The following is an 18,826-nucleotide window of genomic DNA, read 5'->3' as shown; positions in this document are numbered from 1 at the left end:
CATTCTTCAAAATCTTCTTCCCTAGCTGCTCACATTGATCCTTTTTCTTTCTGTGTCACTTTGCTCTCATATGTTTTCCTCTTGATTTCTCTCTGGCTGTGACTTATGCAAACTCTTTTCTTCTCCTTGATCATATCCTTGTGCTAATATTTCTACTATTTCATTTCTTCTCATTCTTCCCAAAGATTATTAAGTCATTTCCATCTCCTGTTCCTCCACTATCCTAAAGTCATCCTCTGCTCAGTTCCTTCCCTCTTGCATTATTTCCCTTCTAGACCTAAAGTAAGTCATGATGATGAGAGTAGTAATTATTGCATGTTGAAGCTGCTGTGTTTCAGGACACACTGGGCTACACACTTCACATTTGGCATCTCAATTAATCCCTGCAAATGAGAGGGTGGTATCATGCCCTTTTAATTGATGAGAACCAATGAGGTTCATAACAGTGATTAGTTGGCAGAGCTGCTGGTCCAGCGCAGTTTATCTGACTCCTGGTGTACAAAAAAAAAAGCCATAGCTTGCTTAATGATGCGCTATAACTCATAGGCCTCAGGTGAATTTGAACAAATATCTACACCCTTTTGCTCAGGGTATTCATTGACCTGTATCCATTGATGCAGATAAATTCCTTTTCCTGCAAACCTATCAATAATTATATACTGAATATTTAGCTTAAGAAATTCATAAATTGAGGTATGATAGGTAGACATAGTGGAGGACCAGGAGGAGGAAGAGGAGAGGAAAGGACCACAGAAGCAGCTGAAAGAGAAAAAAAATTAAGAGCTGGCTTGTCTATACTTTTAAAGCCTCTGCTCCAGCTAAGCTCTCCAGGAATCTGGGGCCATGTTGGAAGGTGAGATGAGGAGTCAGAGCCTCAAAGTGGTGGGATTTCATCTTGGTCCCACTCGCCCCTTTCCCGTGAAACTGAAGGATGTTTCTTCCTGCCGAGGAGAAAACTGCAAATATATCTTGCAACTGTAAAATTGGTTTACCTAAGTATAAAAACTCACAAGGTTGGTTTTCAGTCAAAACGTACAGCATGCACATGATGTACCAACCCAACTAGTGAGGACCAGGTGCCTTTCTGGGCTCTCTTCCACTCTGTCTGTAATATCACCACCAAATCCATCATGAAATCATTAGGTAAAAGGAAGAGGGGAATGGGGTATGAAGCAGGATAAGCGTTAATGGAAAAAAAGCACCTGGGTTTGAGTCCAAGCCCCATCACTCCTATCACTTCATACATATATTGAGATCTGTTACATGTTTTGAATAATGGGAATACTAGTGCCATATATCCTGTCCTATTATTGTAAGAGCTAAACGAACTAGGGTACTTTAACATGCTTCGTGAAATGTAAAAAACTCTCCAAGGAAGGGAATAATTAGCATCATCATTTTTATTATTATTTACTATACTAACTTCAAAGCACGTGATTTCCCTTACTGGTTAATTCTAAAGAGGTTTGCTTCCAATGTTTTTTTCCAGCGTCTTAATAAATGGTATTTCAGTACTACGTTTTTTTAAAAAACAGGATCTCTCCTGAGTTTGTTTTGTATTTTGAAAGCTTTTGATTCCTTGGGCCAAGATATCAAGGAATCCAGCCTGCCCAGACACCTTTGACACAGCTCCACATAAAGCCCCTACCCTGCTCCTGTCTGCAGGTTCCTGGGAGAGGTTCTGGGATGGAACGAGTCCTCGGCTGCCAGCCTCCAATTCAGTTAGCAGCTTTTGCCCAGCTTCGAGCAGCCATCTAACGAATAAGAGACCTGAAAGAAAATCTCAGATCGCAGAACTTCTGCTCTTCCAGTGTCCTGACTGCTTGCTTAAAATGGCCTTGGCCTCATTCACTTTAAAAAAAAAAAAAAAAAAAAACACTTGTGCACAAGTGTTAAGCAGGGCCCTGCAGTATGGGTTGGAGTTACACCCCACATACACATCTGTGGGCCTCCAGAGATTATAATTGTTGAGTTCATCAGGAGTAAGTGGGCATGCTTAGCAAGAAAATAGGATTGACTGCAGGAATTAAGCTGACAGCAGTAAGTGAATTAGTGGGCCAGATGCATCAGGCCTACAAAGTAAGGGCATGTAGCGTTGCAGGTCACATGACCTTGAGTGTGCCCACACGCCATAGGGCCAGGCTTCCTCTGAGAAATGGGCCATTACTGTGTTCACATATATCATAGAAAACAAATACATAGCTGCATGCTATTTCCACTTCTAAAAAAATTAGACAAATTTTAACTTTCTTTTTGTGGTTCAGAATAGGCAGGGGTTCTTTTGGTTGGTTGGTTGGTTGGTTTTAACTTGAAGTATAGTTGATTTACAATTTTATGTTACTTTCCGGTGTACAACATAATGATTCAATATTTTTATAGCTTATGCTCAATTTAAAGTTGTTATAAAATATTGGCTAGATTCCCTGTGCTATATAATATATCCTTGTAGCCTATTTATTTTATACACAGTAGTTTGTACCTCTTTAATCCCCTACCCCTATCTTGCCTGTCTCCCCACTGGTAACCAACCACTAGTTTGTTCTCTATATCTGTAAGCAGACTAGGCAATTTTGGCAAGGAAAGTTAATCGCTGAAAGAAAAGCTAGATATACAAGGTATCTAGAAATATTAGATGTACTTCCGTTATCTTTCAAGATGTGAAGATAATAGTTCAAGGAAGAACCAGAAAGAAGCATGTATTCTGTCGTCTCTCCGTAGGCTGCTCCCTGGTCAGAGAATATTCCAAATGGCTGTGGCTCCACATGACTTTTGATGGTGATGATAATGAAAATTCCCATTAATGCAGTTTCTTTATTTGAGGTTAGTATTAGATGACTGTGTCTAGCAAAGTCTCAGGATTTGACTAACACATCCATCTGCAGGTTTTAGTTGCTAACACGATGAAAATATAAGAAAAGAAGCAAAAGTCTTATTTCGGTAGAAGATCATGTGACCTTTTTAATCTTTAAAAATGTAGTTCCTTTTTGTTCTTTAGAGAAAGAAAAGTAGCTCCAACTCCCTAATACCACGTTGTAAATAATTATTCTTCTGGCCTTTTTATTAGTGGGTTTTAGTTTAGAGTTTTATGGCAAGAATAATGTTTATAGGTTGGCATACCCTAAAAAAAATCACCTTGTTAAAAATTGTCCTACCATTTAAATATCATCATTTTGGCAGTGAATACCTTCTAAACTTCTCCTTCTCAATTGTGGGCATTAAGCCCATAAATAGGAATGCTAGAGGGGGAGAAAAGGGAGTCTCTTCCAGGAGAAGAAAAGCCTTGGAGAAGTGAATGGAAAATGTTGCCTCTGTTTAGCATGAATGAGCCTGGGATTTAAATAACATTCTTCAGGCCAGATAAATAGTTTTTCTTTGGCTTAGTAATCATGCATGGCATTCAGATATTTAAGTGAAATGTTTTCTGGCTTTCCTCACTTCCTCTTTGATCTTTACGTGCCCTGTTGTATTTTAACTCATCAGCTTCACCAAATAAAAACCCTAATTTATTCCTTTTAGTACGTGTAACAGAGGCAAATTTGCTGTAAGACATTGGAAATACACATAATCAAGTTTTTTGCTTTATACACATATATCCCTAAATGCTGAAATACACCAGGATAATTAAAGTAGTCGCTGCTTGATGGCTGCATCATGAGACATTATGATCTCATTTATTCTTTTCTTTGCTCTCTTTTCAAGCTGTTCCACAATGACTATGCATTATATTTATTTTAAAATGAAGATGTTTTTAAAGAGAACTATTCCAAAATTTATTTGAATTCTTTGTCAGTAAACTTCATTTTGAGACACTGGTTATTTTGGAGTTTTGGGGGATTTTTTGTTTGTTTTTAATTTTTATTGGAGTATAGTTGATTTACAGTATTGTGTTTGTTTCAGGTGTACAGCAAAGTGAATCACTTATACATATGTCCACTCTTTTTTAGATTCTTTTCTCATATAGGCCATTACACAGTATTGAGTAGAGTTCCCTGTGCTATACAGTAGGTCCTTATTAGTTATCTGTTTTATATATAGTAATGTGTATATGTTAATCCCAATCTCCCAATTTATCCCCCCCCATTACCCCCTGGTAGCCATAAGTTTGTTTTCTACATCTGTAACTCTACTTCTTTTTTGTAGATAAGTTCACTTGTACCATTTTTTTAGATTCCACATATAAGCGGGATCACATGATATTTGTCTTTCTCAAGACACTGGTTATTTTGACCCAGATCTGAATAGCCCCAAAGTCCAGTTGCAGCCAAGCTCCTCTGAAGTATTTACTGCATGGGAGTTCGATAAAGACAGCCTTACAGAATGTATGCACACATCTTGACAAGTCATAGCTGAAATCAGATGAGCAAAAAGGAATTGCAAGTCTATTTTGTGTCTCTCCCTTTGTGTGACCGTCAGGCAAGGTAAATCATTACAGCCCTGATCACTCAATAGCATGCTAGGTTATTTTATGGGCAGGATTAATCTGCACCAGAGAAGGTGGGAATTCATGTTGGGCATTCAAAAAAAGGGAGACAAATAGAGTTTGCCCTAGAATCGTGCTATGGGTAAGGAGACAACCTCATGCTGCCTTTATTACATGCTATGTGAACTATTTTCACTCTTATACAGGTGATCTTTTCTAGGTCTAATGATATATCAAATCTGGAGGATAAAAAAGTCTGTTACTTGTCACCTGGAAAGGGCCTGGTGATAATCTTTTCTGTGTCCATAGGGCTGATTAATCAAGTGTGACAAGACTGTCACCCCTTCTGTTTCCTAAAACTCAAAATGGATCATGAAGAAAGAATCAGGGCGAACCACTGATTTTCTTCATAACCTTTAACTGTACATAGACTCTGTATAAGCCTTTCAGACAATTGCCTAAAGTATTTGCATTTCCTAGAAATAGACTAAAAAGAATTAATCAGCTCTTCTATAAAACCCAACCCAGATGACTGCTCGTGTTGATGCAGTGGACAGGCAGTTATTGAAAAAGCTTATTTATAATACTGTCTTTTCCTATCAGTAGTATCTTGACAAGCTACCAGTGAAGCATTGCACGTTAATCTTTACAAAAGGAGGAAATAAGGAAGTCGGAACCAGGGGTCTGTGACTCTAAAGTCTATTTTTTTTCTCCAAATGGCTTAGAAAGATCAGCTTTTGAACCCAAAAGATTTCAGCTCGGAAGCCAGTGTGAACCGCCCCCCCTCTTTGTCCCGTCCCTCCCCCAACACTGTCCCTTCCCAGGAGTACATCTTGGGCCCGCTTGTTGTTTTTCCTTTTTGCTTCAGCAAAGCCTCCTTTTGCCCTTTCAGCTGAGCTGATTTGCCACATGAGAAGATAAGGAAGCCACACACTTCTCCACATAGGCGGTAGACAGACTCAGGAAAGGCCAAGGCAGCGTCTGCTCAGCCAAGGAGCAGCGGGTATTTGTGGCCATTGCAGTTTTCAATCTTGGGATTTTCAATCTCGGGACTCGCAAAGGTTCCTCGTCTGCCTTGAGATGCAGTGTATTCTCAGGAGGCCCACGTGTGGAATGTGACCACCGTTAGCGTTGTGTTTATCAGCGTGGGCCAAGCTTAGGGGACCCGAGATGATCTGTGTGCTTCCGCTGTCAGAATGCAATGACTGTTCTTCCAAATATCCTTTTGCAATCCCTGGGGCTGGGGTGAAATGCCAGCTGTGAGGTAATCCTCACCAAAAAGGGATCTGTGCTGCTTTGCATTCCCAGGCTATGAAAGGGATGCCGGAGAACTTGAGGGCCCACTTGGCTGTCCTGCTGAAGCTCTGATGAAGAGCCCACAGACATCTGGGGACCAAGTCACAGCCCGCTTCCCCATGGCCCTGGGGACCGCGCCGCTGGTATTCCAGAGGAAAGCTAGGCTAGCCTTGGGAAATGTCGACTTCCTCCTGTGAGATCAAAAAAAGGCCCTGCCAGGGGAACACATCCCAAGATCTTCAAGGGGAATGCACCTGAAGGACTGGGAAGGGGGAGGATTTCCAAATTATGTGCTTAGGATCCCAGAATTTAAACCTGTGCCACATACTTCAAATGTTATTTTCCTGGAATTGATTGGAAGTTTTGTTTCCCAGTAGCCTATCATAGAGGGCCAAGTGATAAATGTTAAATTTCAGAGTACTTGGAATTATCAGTAGTGTGTCCTTGGCCAAGTCCAAAGACACGTTGATCATTTGCTAGTAAGAGCTAACAAATGGGGCTGGACTACCAAGTTGTGATTAAACACTGCCACCTGCTTATCAGCCCTTTGAGGCTAAGGAAAATCGTTGTCCTCATTTCACCTTTCATACGTTGTAATATTGCCCTGGTAGCATTTCTGAAAATGGTCATCTGTAAGTGTAAAATTCACTGCTGAGTACCTGTACCTGTGTGTGGTTCTAACTGAGCCATGGTTTCCAAGATATCCTTAGAATCATCCTAAGTTTTGCTTCTAAGAGTATAGAGCAACCTTGATATCTTACATATTCGGGGCATAAGCATACTCAATATATATGTGTGAATTTTTAAAGTGTCTCCTCTCTTTTAAAGCAAGACACAGTTTATGGATTTGCACTTGCCCATGATTTGACTTTGTTGGTAAAAGCCATCCTGATTGCCAAGTCTGGATAACATTTCAGGGTATCACTGAGAATGCTCTGTCTGTGAACTGTAAGGCTCTGCCTTTTGTGTTTCCCAGGTCGTCTGTGACTAGATTTATTTTAGCAATTATGCTGTGGCCGCTCATCTGGCAAGTGATAGCACGCTGACCACAGGACCTATTGTCTCGCATTCAGGCCATCCAAGACCACTGTGAAAATTATCTTCTTTGCCAGCTGCTTTGATCTGGTCACTCTGGCACTGAAAGCTTCTGGCTGTTTCCTAAAGCCCTTCCCATTAGCCTCAGCCTCTTCACTCTGGTTGCTGCAGCTTGGCCCTCCCCTAACCACAGATTTTCCCCTGATCTCCTGTCACCTGCTTTGCTTCAGCCAAAGAAAGCTATTCTCAGATTCTTTTGACACAATCTGACATTTTTGATACCTTGATTTCACTAGCACAGTTTACCGAAATAGAACGAGGATACGTAAACCAAAGTCTATAAGGCATGTGTTAGTTCCGTTGGCTTCCTAACCTTTAGAAGTTAGGAAAGGATACAAGAGAATGAGACCTGCATGTTGAGTCATGCTTTGCATCTTTTACATGGTTATCAGGCATTTAATGTCAAAGTCACTCTAGGAGAAATTTCAAGAGGGAGAAGGAACTGTTCCATGTTATTTTAATCACACTTTAAGGATGTTTTAAACCCAATTAAAAAAACATGATAAAAGAAACAGAATTTATAGCATCAGAAAGTATCGCAGGGGCTTCCCTGGTGGCGCAGTGGTTGAGAGTCTGCCTGCCAATGTAGGGGACACGGGTTCGAGCCCTGGTCTGGGAGGATCCCACATGCCGCGGAGCAGCTGGGCCCGTGCGCCACAACTACTGAGCCTGCGCGTCTGGAGCTTGTGCTCCACAACAAAAGAGGCCGCGATAGTGAGAGGCCCGCGCACTGCGATGAAGAGTGGCCCCCACTTGCCACAACTAGAGAAAAGCCCTCGCACAGAAATGAAGACCCAACACAGCCATAAATAAATAAATAAATAAATAAATAAATAAATAAAAAGTATCGCAGGTGAGGAGGCAACCAAAATGAATAGAAGGTAAAGCTATTCAGTGACCAACGGATAAATTTCGCAAGTGAGCAGCATGGAATGAAGTACAAGGCACAGAATGTGGATTCAATGACTTTTTAAGCCACCTTCATTTATACATTCATTCACTTATTTGATAAAATATATCAACAGCCTGATATATGTCAGGTGGAGTCCAAAAAATAAAAAATATTGTCTCTACCCTGCAAAACTAACAACACAAGTTACAGTTATAGGAAAGCGAGACATATAAGATACAGTGGGGATAGAAACTATAGTGGGTTCCCCATGTAAGCCCTTTAAGTCTACTTATTTTAAATACTATTTTAAAATTCATGATTTATACTAAGAAAATTTATGGACAAGTTTTATAGTAATACTAGTCTCTTTGCAGTTGTATCTATTTACTATTTTTCAGTCCATTTCTTAGACCTTTGGATATCAATCGTGTAGAGAGTACACCTAGGATTCATGTGTGAACCTGAAACCATGGCTGCCAACTCAGCAGCAGAGATCCTGGGATCAACACCAGAAGCAAAGCTTGGTTTCATTTCAATCATGCATGAACTGGCTGATTGCCACCATCCTGGGGAAGGATTTTTGTCCCCTTGGAGTCTTTTGCTATAATCTAGTATCTGGTAGAAAACATCACTTCTCTTAGAGGAAAGATGATCTGGTCCTGCCATTATGCATAATGACTCTCCAGCAGTGAGATGGGAGGTCCTATCCAGTGGTGTTGTGATTGCTGAGCAACGGAGCCTGGGTCTCATTGAGGCATTCCCAGAACTGATGGTGAAACTTGGGGGAATTCCCTTAACCACTTGTTTGAATCTCCCCTACCAAACGGAGAATATTCCCATAAACATGTATGTGTTTACTTATAAGATGTACGTGGTAGGGCTTCCCAGAAACTATAGAATATGTTGTTAAACATTTCACATGCATCAAGTCCTTTTGCATTGCCCGCCTATGTGACCTTGGGGACTTAACTGCTATGCTGCCATTACTTCATTTGGTTGGGATTTCTCAGTGCCTTCCCCTCCATTTGGAATAAGACTGGGAAGTAGGAGATAAGCTGTTTGCTGAAGCAGTTGAGAAAGTGAATATTTGCCAAAATTAGTTCATGGAGAAAAGGTTTCTTGATCAAACAAGTGTTTGAAATTCTGGTTAGTCTAAGTTAGATTTTTTTCTCACACCGCCCACCCCACCTTTTTAAGTGTAGGTTGTACTTCTTAGGACCATTAGTATACTGATATGTATTGTGAATCTCTGAACGGGAGAATATAGTGGGCATCCTTTGCTAAATTCATTTTTTAATTGAAGTGTAGTTGATTTACAATGTCATGTTTCAGGTGTACAGCACAGTGATTTGGAGATATATATATATATATATGTATATATATACTACCCCTCTTTCCTCTTTGGTAACCATATGTTTGTTTTCTGTGTCTGTGGGTCTCTTTCTGTTTTGTAAGTTCATTTGTATCATAATTTTTAGATTCCATATGTAAGTGGTATCATATGATATTTGTCTTTCTCTATCTGGCTTATTTCACTTAGTATGATAATCTCCAGGTCCAGCCATGTTGCTGCAAATGGCATTATTTCATTCTTTTTTATGGCTGCGTAATAATTTTTAAATTTGTATGGAAACACAAAAGACCTCGAATAGCCAAAGCAGTCTTGAGAAAGAAGAAATGGAGCTGGAGGAATCAGGCTCCCTGGCTTCAGACTATACTACAAAGCTCAGTAGTCAAGACAGTATGGTACTGGCACAAAAACAGAAATATAGATCAATGGAACAGGATGGAAAGCCCAGAGATACACCCACACACCCATGGTCAATTAATCCATGACAGAGGAGTCAAGAATATACAATGGAGGAAAGACAGTCTGCAATAAGTGGTGCTGGGAAAGCTAAATTCATTTTTTTTAAAGAAAATTTCATGGAACTAGTTTTCTGCAGAAGCTTCTTTAGGAAGTAGTAGAGTAACAGACCAATGTATCTCCTTCTAAAACCTGCCTTCTTTCCACTGTGAAGTAAAGGCAACTTTCACACATAGAGTTGTAGGACGGCCTTCCCAGTGACAGAGTTCTTTGCTTTTATTCACACCCAACTTCACAATAATCCTGTGAAAGTTATTAACTTGCCTTAGGAAAAAAACGGATGAAATAATCTCAAAAGGCCAATTTGAGATTTTTTTTGGTTGTTTAAATCCAAATTTAAATGAAAGATTATAATCACCTTAGGTGCTCATGGTCTAGAAGTCAAATGTTAAATATCAAAGTGAGAATGAAGTTCAGTATGTGGTTTCTTTCTCTCGCTCGCTCTCTCTCACTCTTTTTCTCTCTTTCTCTTTCTGATTCTTTCTCTCATTCTTTCATTCTCTCTCCCTTTCTCTTTCTCTCTCTCTCCCTCTATGTATCACAAAATGCATATGGATTATCTAAGTCTTGCGCATGGGATTTAAGCAAGGCACCGTAGAGTTTATCTGATGTTATTTCTCGGCAAACTTAGCCTTCCCTGCTTTACAGTGTTGGCTGCTTCTCCTCTTAGTCACTCATAAGAGAAATAGTCTTGAGTCACATCAAAGCCGCCTGGGCCTGGAGACAAATATAATGTGAATTTCAGAGGCACACAAAACTTCCTTTCCCTCCCCCAACCCCAACCTGGGGGTAATGCACCTGTTTTCCTTTCACCTGTGGTAACTACCACGTGTACCTGCTGGCACCTTCAGCATTATGGATATCAGTGAAATTGCCTGTAATGCTGATTCTGTCATCCCAGGGATGAGGCACGCTGATGAGTGGCTGAGCTTGGGAGAAAGAGGGTCGACAGAAGGCAGCACGCAGAAGTGCTATAAATGAGGCATTGTGTTTCAGCCCAGCAAGTGGTTTCTGAGGGTGACTCAGTCGGCCTCAGGGATAGGAACAGGATTTTGGCTCCTCCTGATTCTTTTCTTTTTATTATTATTTTATTTTATTGAAGTATAGTTGATTTACAATGTTGTGTTAATTTCTGCTGTACAGCAAAAGTGATTCAGTTATACATATATATATATATATATATATTTTTCGTATTCTTTTCCATTATGGTTTATCACAGGATATCGAATGTAGTTCCCTGTGCTATACAGTAGGATCTTGTTGTTTATCCATTCTATATATAATAGTTTGTATCTGCTAATCCCAAACTCCCAATCCATCCCTCCCCCAACTCCCTCCCCATAGAGAACCACAAGTCTGTTCTCTATGTCTGTAAGTCTGTTTCTGTTTTGTAGATAAGTTCATTTGTGTCATACTTTAGATTCCACATATAAGTGATATCATATGGTATTTGTCTTTCTTTTTCTGACTTATTGATACTTGACTCAGTATGATCATGCCTAGGTCCATCCATGTTGCTACAAATGGTATTACTTCATTCTTTTTTATGGCTGAGTAGTATTCCATTGTATGTATGTACCACATCTTCTTCTTTTTTAATTTTATTTATTTTTTATTTATTTATTTTTGGCTGCATTGGGTCTTTGTTGCTGCATGCGGGCTTTCTCTAGTTGTGGCAAGCGGGGGCTACTCTTTGTTGCGGCATGCAGGCGTCTCATTGCGGTGGCTTCTCCCATTGCGGATCACGGACTCTAGGCGTGGGGCTTCAGTAGTTGTGGCTCACGGGCTTAGTTGCTCCGTGGCATGTGGAATCTTCCCAGACTAGGGCTCGAACCCATGTCCCCAGCATTGGCAGGTGGATTCTTAACCACTGTGCCATCAGGGAAGTCCCTACCACATCTTCTTTATCTATTCATCTGTCGATGGACATTTAGGTAGCTTCCATGTCTTGGCTATTGTAAATAGTGGTCCTGTGAACATAGGGGTTCATGTATCTTTTCAAATCATAATTTTGTCCAGATAAATGCCCAGAAGTGGGATTGCTGTGTCATATGGCAACTCTATTTTTAGTTTTTTGAACCTCTTGATCCTTCATGTTACTGTGTACTTGCTTTTCTTTCTCTTTCCTCTGGCAAACCACCCATCGATCCCTTTTATACATTTTAGCACCTCATCATGTTATCAGAAGGCAGAGATAAAGTCAGTTTTGCCAATCGAAGGCCACAGAAAAGGGTTCATGAATAAAATGGAAAGTAGCTGTGTTGATTTATGTATACCGTCCTCTGTACTGTCATCGCAAATCAGAGCATACTCACTTTCAGGACTCACCCAGGCAAGGGAATATGTGACTTGGAACTACATTTCAACTCTCTTCACTTTGTTTTGTGGAAATTTTTTCTTCCATTTCTTTTTTTTTTTTTTAATTAATTATTTTATTTTTATTTTTGGCTGTGCTGGGTCTTCGTTGCTGCGCGCAGGCTTTTCTGTAGTTGCGGCGAGCGGGGGCTACTCTTAGTTGCAGTGTGCAGGCTTCTCATTGCAGTGGCTTATCTTGTTGCAGAGCACAGGCTCTAGGCACGTAGGCTTCAGTAGTTGTGGCACATGGGCTCAGTAGTTGTGGCTCGTGGGCTCTAGAGTGCAGGCTCAGTAGTTGTGACACACGGGCTTAGTTGCTCCACGGCATGTGGGATCTTCCCGGACCAGGGCTCGAACCCATGTCCCCTGCATTGGCAGGCGGATTCTTAACCTCTGTGCCAGCAGGGAAGTCCCTTTTCCTCCATTTTTAAGCAAGTTTCTTTGTTTGTAAAATGAAGAGATTTGTCTAAAACATTCTAAGAGCCCTCCTGCCTTGTTGTCTGATTCCATATACTATGCATAAGTCCATATCTTCATTGAAATGGTACTTATTTCAAAACTTATAGTAATTAAACCCAATAATATAATACAGTCTTTCTGAAAGCTTAAATCTTTGAGAAAAACTAATTTGAAAAGTGGAAGGAAGTGAGCTTGTAGACCCAAGTATAAAGAAAATGCCAGAATATTTGCCACCAGGTAGGCCTAGCTCAACTTACAGGCAATTAAATCAAATGTGAAACAAAATGTTATTTGAACATTGAACAGAGGTAAATTGACTTCAGGAGGAGGAGGGAGACATTTTCATCTTGAAACCTGTATTTGATCTTGAGGCACACGCTGCCTGGGTCTCCTGCTACACCTTTGGTCTGGGTTTTATGTATCTCTGAATTGCACTCTTAATTGACTCTTCTCCAGATGAATGATGTGTAGTGACAGCACTTCAGCAAAATCAATGTGGCACTTTTATCTCAATGACAAATTGGACAGTAGGTCATTACAGTTCATCAGACATCAATACATTTCATTCTGGTTGCCCTTTTTTGTTTCTTTTTGGCTAAGAGTCATTTAGGAAGCCAAAAGAAAGAAAGAAACAAACAAAAACAACAAAAAAGGGGCTTCCCTGTGGCGCAGTAGTTAAGAATCCGCCTGCCAGTGCAGGGGACACGGGTTCGAGCCCTGGTCCTGGAAGATCCCACATGCCGCGGAGCAACTAAGCCCGTGCACCACAACTACTGAGCCTGTGCTCTACAGCCCACATGCCACAACTACTGAGCCTCCGTGCCACAACTACTGAAGCCCGTGCACCTAGAGCCCGTGCTCCACAACAACATAAGCCACTGCAATGAGAAGCCTGCGCACCGCAACGAAGAGTAGGCCCCGCTCGCCACAACTAGAGAAAGCCCGTGCGCAGCAATGAAGACCCATTGCAGCCAAAAATAAACAAATAAATTAATTAGTTTAAAAAAAGAAAAGAAAAATGACGACAACAACAACAAAAAAACAAAGCCAGGCTTCTAGTCAGCTTTCTCCCCTCAGACTCTCCTCCCAGTGTTGTATATCCAGAGGATTCACCCACCGGTTGATGCCATCTGGATGCTCTCATAGCTGGCAGAGCCACAGGGCTGCAGAGAAGCTTCTAGAAGGCAGAAAAGGCTGCACCTTAGCATGATTGATGTCTGCTGCTACCCATTCCCATGAGGCTGATTCAGGCTAAGGGAATGTGTTTGCCTTGCTTCAAAGAGATGGTCTTTCCTAATACAGTCTTGCTTTACTACTCCAGCAGGAATGCTCCTTTTTTTTTTTTAATCCACATAATCCTGTTTTCCTGAGCAGAATTATTAATAACTTCCAAGAATTCCCTCACTAATCCCACAGAGAGTCTATAAGTAAGATCTATAGTGAATGACACTGTTTGAAGGAAGGCAAACTGAGACACATGTGGAGGAAGAAAAAGAGTCAATGTCAGCCTTTCTGATACCACGCTCAGAACTTTGCTGGCCATGCCTGCCTGCCCCTCTCCTGGTCCAGGAAGTACAGAGCAAGGTGGATTTCTTCAGGAAATCACCGGGAGGTGGAATTTAGTGGTTAAGAACAGGGGAGTGAGTCCACCTGGGCTCAAACCTTGGCCCCTTTACTGGCTGTGTGACCTGAGAAACTACATCCAGCCTCTCTGTGCCTCACTTTCTTTATCTATAAACTTAGGGATATTAGTACAGGTTTCAAAAAGCACTTGTGAGGATAGATGAGGTGATGTATGCCAAAAGCTTTGCAGAATACTTGGACATAGAAAGTGCTGCCTAAGAGTTTGCTGCACTCGTGACCCTCTCTAGGGAGCCAGGAATGCCCATCACGGAAGCTCCCTGTTCAATCCTGGAGACCTACTTAAATCCAGGCTAGCTCTTCGTTCAAGGTTCCTTCCCTGAGTCTTTGCAGAACAGCCTTTATCTCCTTACTTTCCCCTTCCTAACAGGGGTTTCTCAGTCAGTTCGATGTGAGTCATATTCTCTAATGGTCCCCTCCCCAGAACTGCCAAAATTTTCAAGATAGGACGCAGCCCCACTGAAATCGTCATGGGCCAGAGCTCCCCCTGGGTCCTTGGGACCACCTAGAGTCTTTCAAAGGCATGTAGAAGCCTCCCACGGGCTGCTGGGGGCACTGCCTTTGGCTTCCTCTGCCTTAACTTTCCCCCAGCTCCTCCCAGCTGATGCCTCCCCCAAACACACAAGCACTCACATGCACAACCTCCACCCTCACCCCCAACAAACCCACTACTCCGCCCACTGGCTTCCACAAGCTCGCACCGATTTCTAAGCTCAGATCTTTAAATCATAAAGAGATCCCCCCTCTCTGGACTCAGGGAACTGCAATTCAGTCAAAAAATGAGCTCCGCTGTTCCCGTGCCCCTTCCCTGTTCAAATGTCAAGAGACACTTGCTTGCCATGGAGCATTAGAGACATGGCTTTCTTTTTCTGAGCCTGTTTCTGCATGCATGAAACGGAGATAATAAAGCCTGCTTCACACAGAGGTTTTGAGAATTAAATGAACTGATAGGACCTGCGGTGTCTGCCACACTGTCTCTGTCTCCTCTGATGGCCACACCACAGACTGGGTGACTTAGGCTACAGTCATGTGTTCTCTCACATGTCTCAGGAGGACAAGTTCAAAATCAAGATGCCAACAGAGTTGGTCTCGGGTGAGACCTCCCTTCCTGGTTTGCAGGTGGCTACCTGCGCTTCATATCCTCACTGCCCTTTCCTCTGCGCATGCCTAGAGAGAGATCCCTGGTGTCCCTTCTGGATTAGGGGCCTACCCTTATGACCTTATCTAACTTTAATTACCTCTTTAAATGTACTGTCTCCAAATATGGTCCCTTTGGGGGTTAGGGCTTCAATGTAAGAATGGGGGGCAGCGTGGATACACGTTTCAGCTTATAGCACGCATCATAGTAAATGATATTCACTCTCGCCCTTCCTGTGCTCCTCCCACCCCCTGGCAACCCCTTGGTTTCCAGTTATTAAATCAAATGCATGTGTCCCTCTTGTCCTAGAGTCCTGCCTCACATGTAATCCGTTGACTGAGAGCCACAGTCCTGCATCATGCCTATGGCCAGACTCCCAATGGCCAGGGTCCTCTGTGCTCCTGACAGCACCTCATGTTGTAGGGATGTCAGTCGTCCTCTCTGCCACCCACCACTCAGCGCACCTGCCTGACCGGAGCCCGCGGCCAAGCTGAGTAGCAGTGCCCCTGTGGAGATCTGCCCTCCCTGCCCTCCAACCAGTGTCACCTGGAATAACGGAGGCTGTGGGCATGGATCCCACAGTTGCAGGTGTGCATCTTAGGTCCCCTCTGAGAGGCACGTGGTCAGTTACTTCATCATATGCATGGGAAGGGTTTGGGTCAACACTTTCCACAGTTACATTTGTAGTATTTCTAGAGATCAGCTATCATCTTGGGACCTGTGGTTCCTTCGGAGGGAGAAGAGTAGCAAACAGATGGATCTACAATCCCTTCTGAGCTCAGCCTGCATTTGACCTCAATTTTCTACTATTTTCTGGCCGTGTTGAGAAAGATAGTTAAAGGCATTGAGCTGCATATATACTCATTTAAAGGATCGGGGAAAGTCGATTGGAAAGTTAAATGCATGTACAAAAGCCTGTAGAAAAGATAAGTGTGAAGATTAAAGTCATTAAGATGACTGTGGGAAGTATTTGCTGTGTTGAAATGTTCATTGAAGAAACGTGTATGGAAAAAATCTCACTGAAGCCGTGTTACCGTGAGCTCTGACATATGTCAGGCTGCTAAATCAGAACACCATCATCCTGTGAATGTGTTGTTTACAGTAAAGCTTGAAGTACAGAGCAGGCTAGAGGTGTCTAAGAGCTGTTTTGCCCTGCCAGTCATCTTCTGGTTCTCATAAATGAAGAGGCTCTGTGACTGATCTGGGGTCCCCTACTCCCCTCCGACCCTGGTCCCCACCCTTTTCACAGTTCATTTCTAGACATAGTCTCAGGGGCCACCCCAGAGATAGCTACCTGCCCCTGTGCTCATACGGCATCCAGGACACGGGCGAGGGCGCACCCCCATGTTTATCAGGTGGGCAAGACCTCCAGGGCATTCAGATAATCCACTTTTGAATCCCCAAGCCCAGAAGAACCAGTAGTTCTACAGCACAGTAAATAGGAAGATGCCTCACTGATCTTCAAGAGAGACACCAAAACGAGTGGCCAAAAATTGTGCTTTTTCTGCTTTACGTTTTCAGGGCAATTATGTATTTCTTTAAACAATCTCACACTAAAGCTATAGCCATTTAAAAATGGCCACAGCTAGATGTGTATATTGTTCATTAGGGACTCACACAACAGAGGCATTGAATGAGATTTCTTCTTTTCTCTCCTTACGTTCTCTTGCGTCGTTAACCTGAAGGCAAACTAGAAACGTCGTAACCCATGGTGATTTCTGTGGGCTTATTACTATCTTATGATGTGCCTCCAGACCATCCAAGGAGGCGAACAGCAGAAAGAGCTGCATGTTCTGACTTAAGAGGTTAGGTGGTCATCCCAAGTCAGAAGAAAGCATCTGTAGTTCAGCTGTTGTTAAAATTCAAGCCGCCTTATTTACTTTATGGTATGTCCATCGTGTAGGATAACGTCGGCCAACTCTTTCAGTGATACTGTGGTTAGGGTCTGTAATCAGTCACATACACCCAGATCTCTGCTCGATCTAAAGAGCGACAGTATGTCCCATCCTCTACCCCAGTTAATCTGCTTTAGTATGTGGAGCGATCTGATTTGTCTCCAAGAAAACAGGGCAATGGAGCCCCTCTGATTCCTTTACTTTGAGTCCTTGCTGGTCTTGAAGCGACTCTCCACTCACATCAGTTATCAAGATATTCCCAGATTCTGGTGCACATTCTGATGACACTCACTTCCATTCTGCACTACCTGGTGCTGGGTGGGAAGTAGAAACCAAGAGCCAGGAGCCAAGGGAGTGGCAGTGATGAAGGGCAGAGGGGTGGGGATGGACCCCAGGCCTTACGTGTGCTGTCTCCCAGACATTACCCCTCGACATGCACACCAGGGCTCACTTCCTTGTGGCATGCAAAAGGGGCAGATATGAAACTGCTTTATTGAAGTAAGAACAGAATCTTTAAATTCCAAAATCAGAATACAGTTTTCTAAAACTGCACTTTGAACATTCGAAAATTAATAGAGGAGAAACATTCATGGAAGTATTTCTGGATGGAAATCTAATCCACTAAATTATAATGTTGTTCAAAAATTATGGCACCATCACCAACACAATTAAGTATTAATAATTGCTCTTTGTCCCAGCAAAGATTATAAAGCAGAAACTAACACACCATTGTAAAGCAATTATACTCCAATAAAGAAGTTAAAATAATAATCATAATAATAATTGCTCTTTTATAACCAACGAACAATACATATGACTTAATTCTGATGCTGGGATTCCCAAACAGTGTCTTATAACTTGTATTTGTGTTTGTAAAACCAGGATAGAAAACTGACACAAGGATAACTAAGTTGAGTACCAGGAGTTGCAGGAGAAAAGCTTTTTGCTACCTTCCAGGGACTGTGCATTTGTTTAACCAGAATCTGTTTCAACACATGTAAAGGTGGGTGTACAGGGATGATAATTTACCCAGCATGAAATGTGAGTATATTGAAGAATCGTTATTCTCCAGAAACTCAGTGAGTACTTCTCCAAATAACTTTTGCAACTAGAAAAATTGCCAACACAGAAGAAAAAGTTTAGACTGAGACCCAGATCCTGCTTTTCAATATCAATCCAGGAAGGTAACTTTATATTTATACTTAAGTTAATTATTATATAACCTTAGTAAGCAAAGATTCCTATTATCTATCCCCACGTTTACCCTAACGTGCAAGGCAAAAAAATATGTATAAATAATCAATAGGAGTGAAACTTGTATTATGAACGCTAACACCATTGCTAAAAAATGAGACGTGGAAATGTTTTTCATGAAGTTGTGCCTTTGAGGAGCCTAGGAAATTTGCACTGTTTGCATCATTACCTAAGTAACATAGATACCCAGAGTAGCAATGAAACAGTAAAAAAAAAAAAAAAAAAATCAATGAAAAAGGAAAAAAGGACATGCATGGAGAACCAAACCCAACAGCTGTAGTTTCCCCACAGTTATAAAGTGGCAAAGAAATAGACTAGAACTCTGGTCTCAAAAAAATAATAATTAAAATAACAGTAATAATAATAATAATAAGGAGGAGGATGAGAAGTTAAAATCAGAAAGAATTGTTCAGTCAGGTACTCAGAAGTTTGAGAGTGAAATATTACAAACCAATGGTGGAAAGTTTATCACAGATTTATGCCAAAGTGGGATCATTGTCATTATACATAATCT

The 18,826-nt window shown here is 41.8% G+C and overlaps 1 protein-coding gene across 7 annotated transcripts in view; it reads left to right on the top strand.

Moving 5' to 3' along the window:
* The window catches only part of CHRM3 (cholinergic receptor muscarinic 3), a 532,253-nt gene that overhangs the window by 394,323 nt on the left and 119,104 nt on the right, over positions 1-18,826 (top strand). Inside the window, exon 5 of one of the 7 annotated variants that reach the window (XM_082425544.1) lies at positions 2,719-2,820. The exons of the other annotated variants lie outside the window; for them this stretch is intronic. Within the exon in view, the coding sequence (XP_082281670.1) occupies positions 2,801-2,820 (20 nt within the window). The 5' untranslated portion in view covers positions 2,719-2,800. The remainder of the gene's footprint in view (positions 1-2,718; positions 2,821-18,826) is intronic. 7 annotated transcript variants of the gene reach the window in all.

This window comes from Balaenoptera physalus (genome assembly GCF_965194825.1).
Source record: "Balaenoptera physalus genome assembly, chromosome: 14".
In the NCBI taxonomy this organism is placed as follows: domain Eukaryota; kingdom Metazoa; phylum Chordata; class Mammalia; order Artiodactyla; family Balaenopteridae; genus Balaenoptera; species Balaenoptera physalus.
Note: the sequence above shows the minus strand (reverse complement) of the source record. Positions and strands in the feature narration are given on the sequence as shown.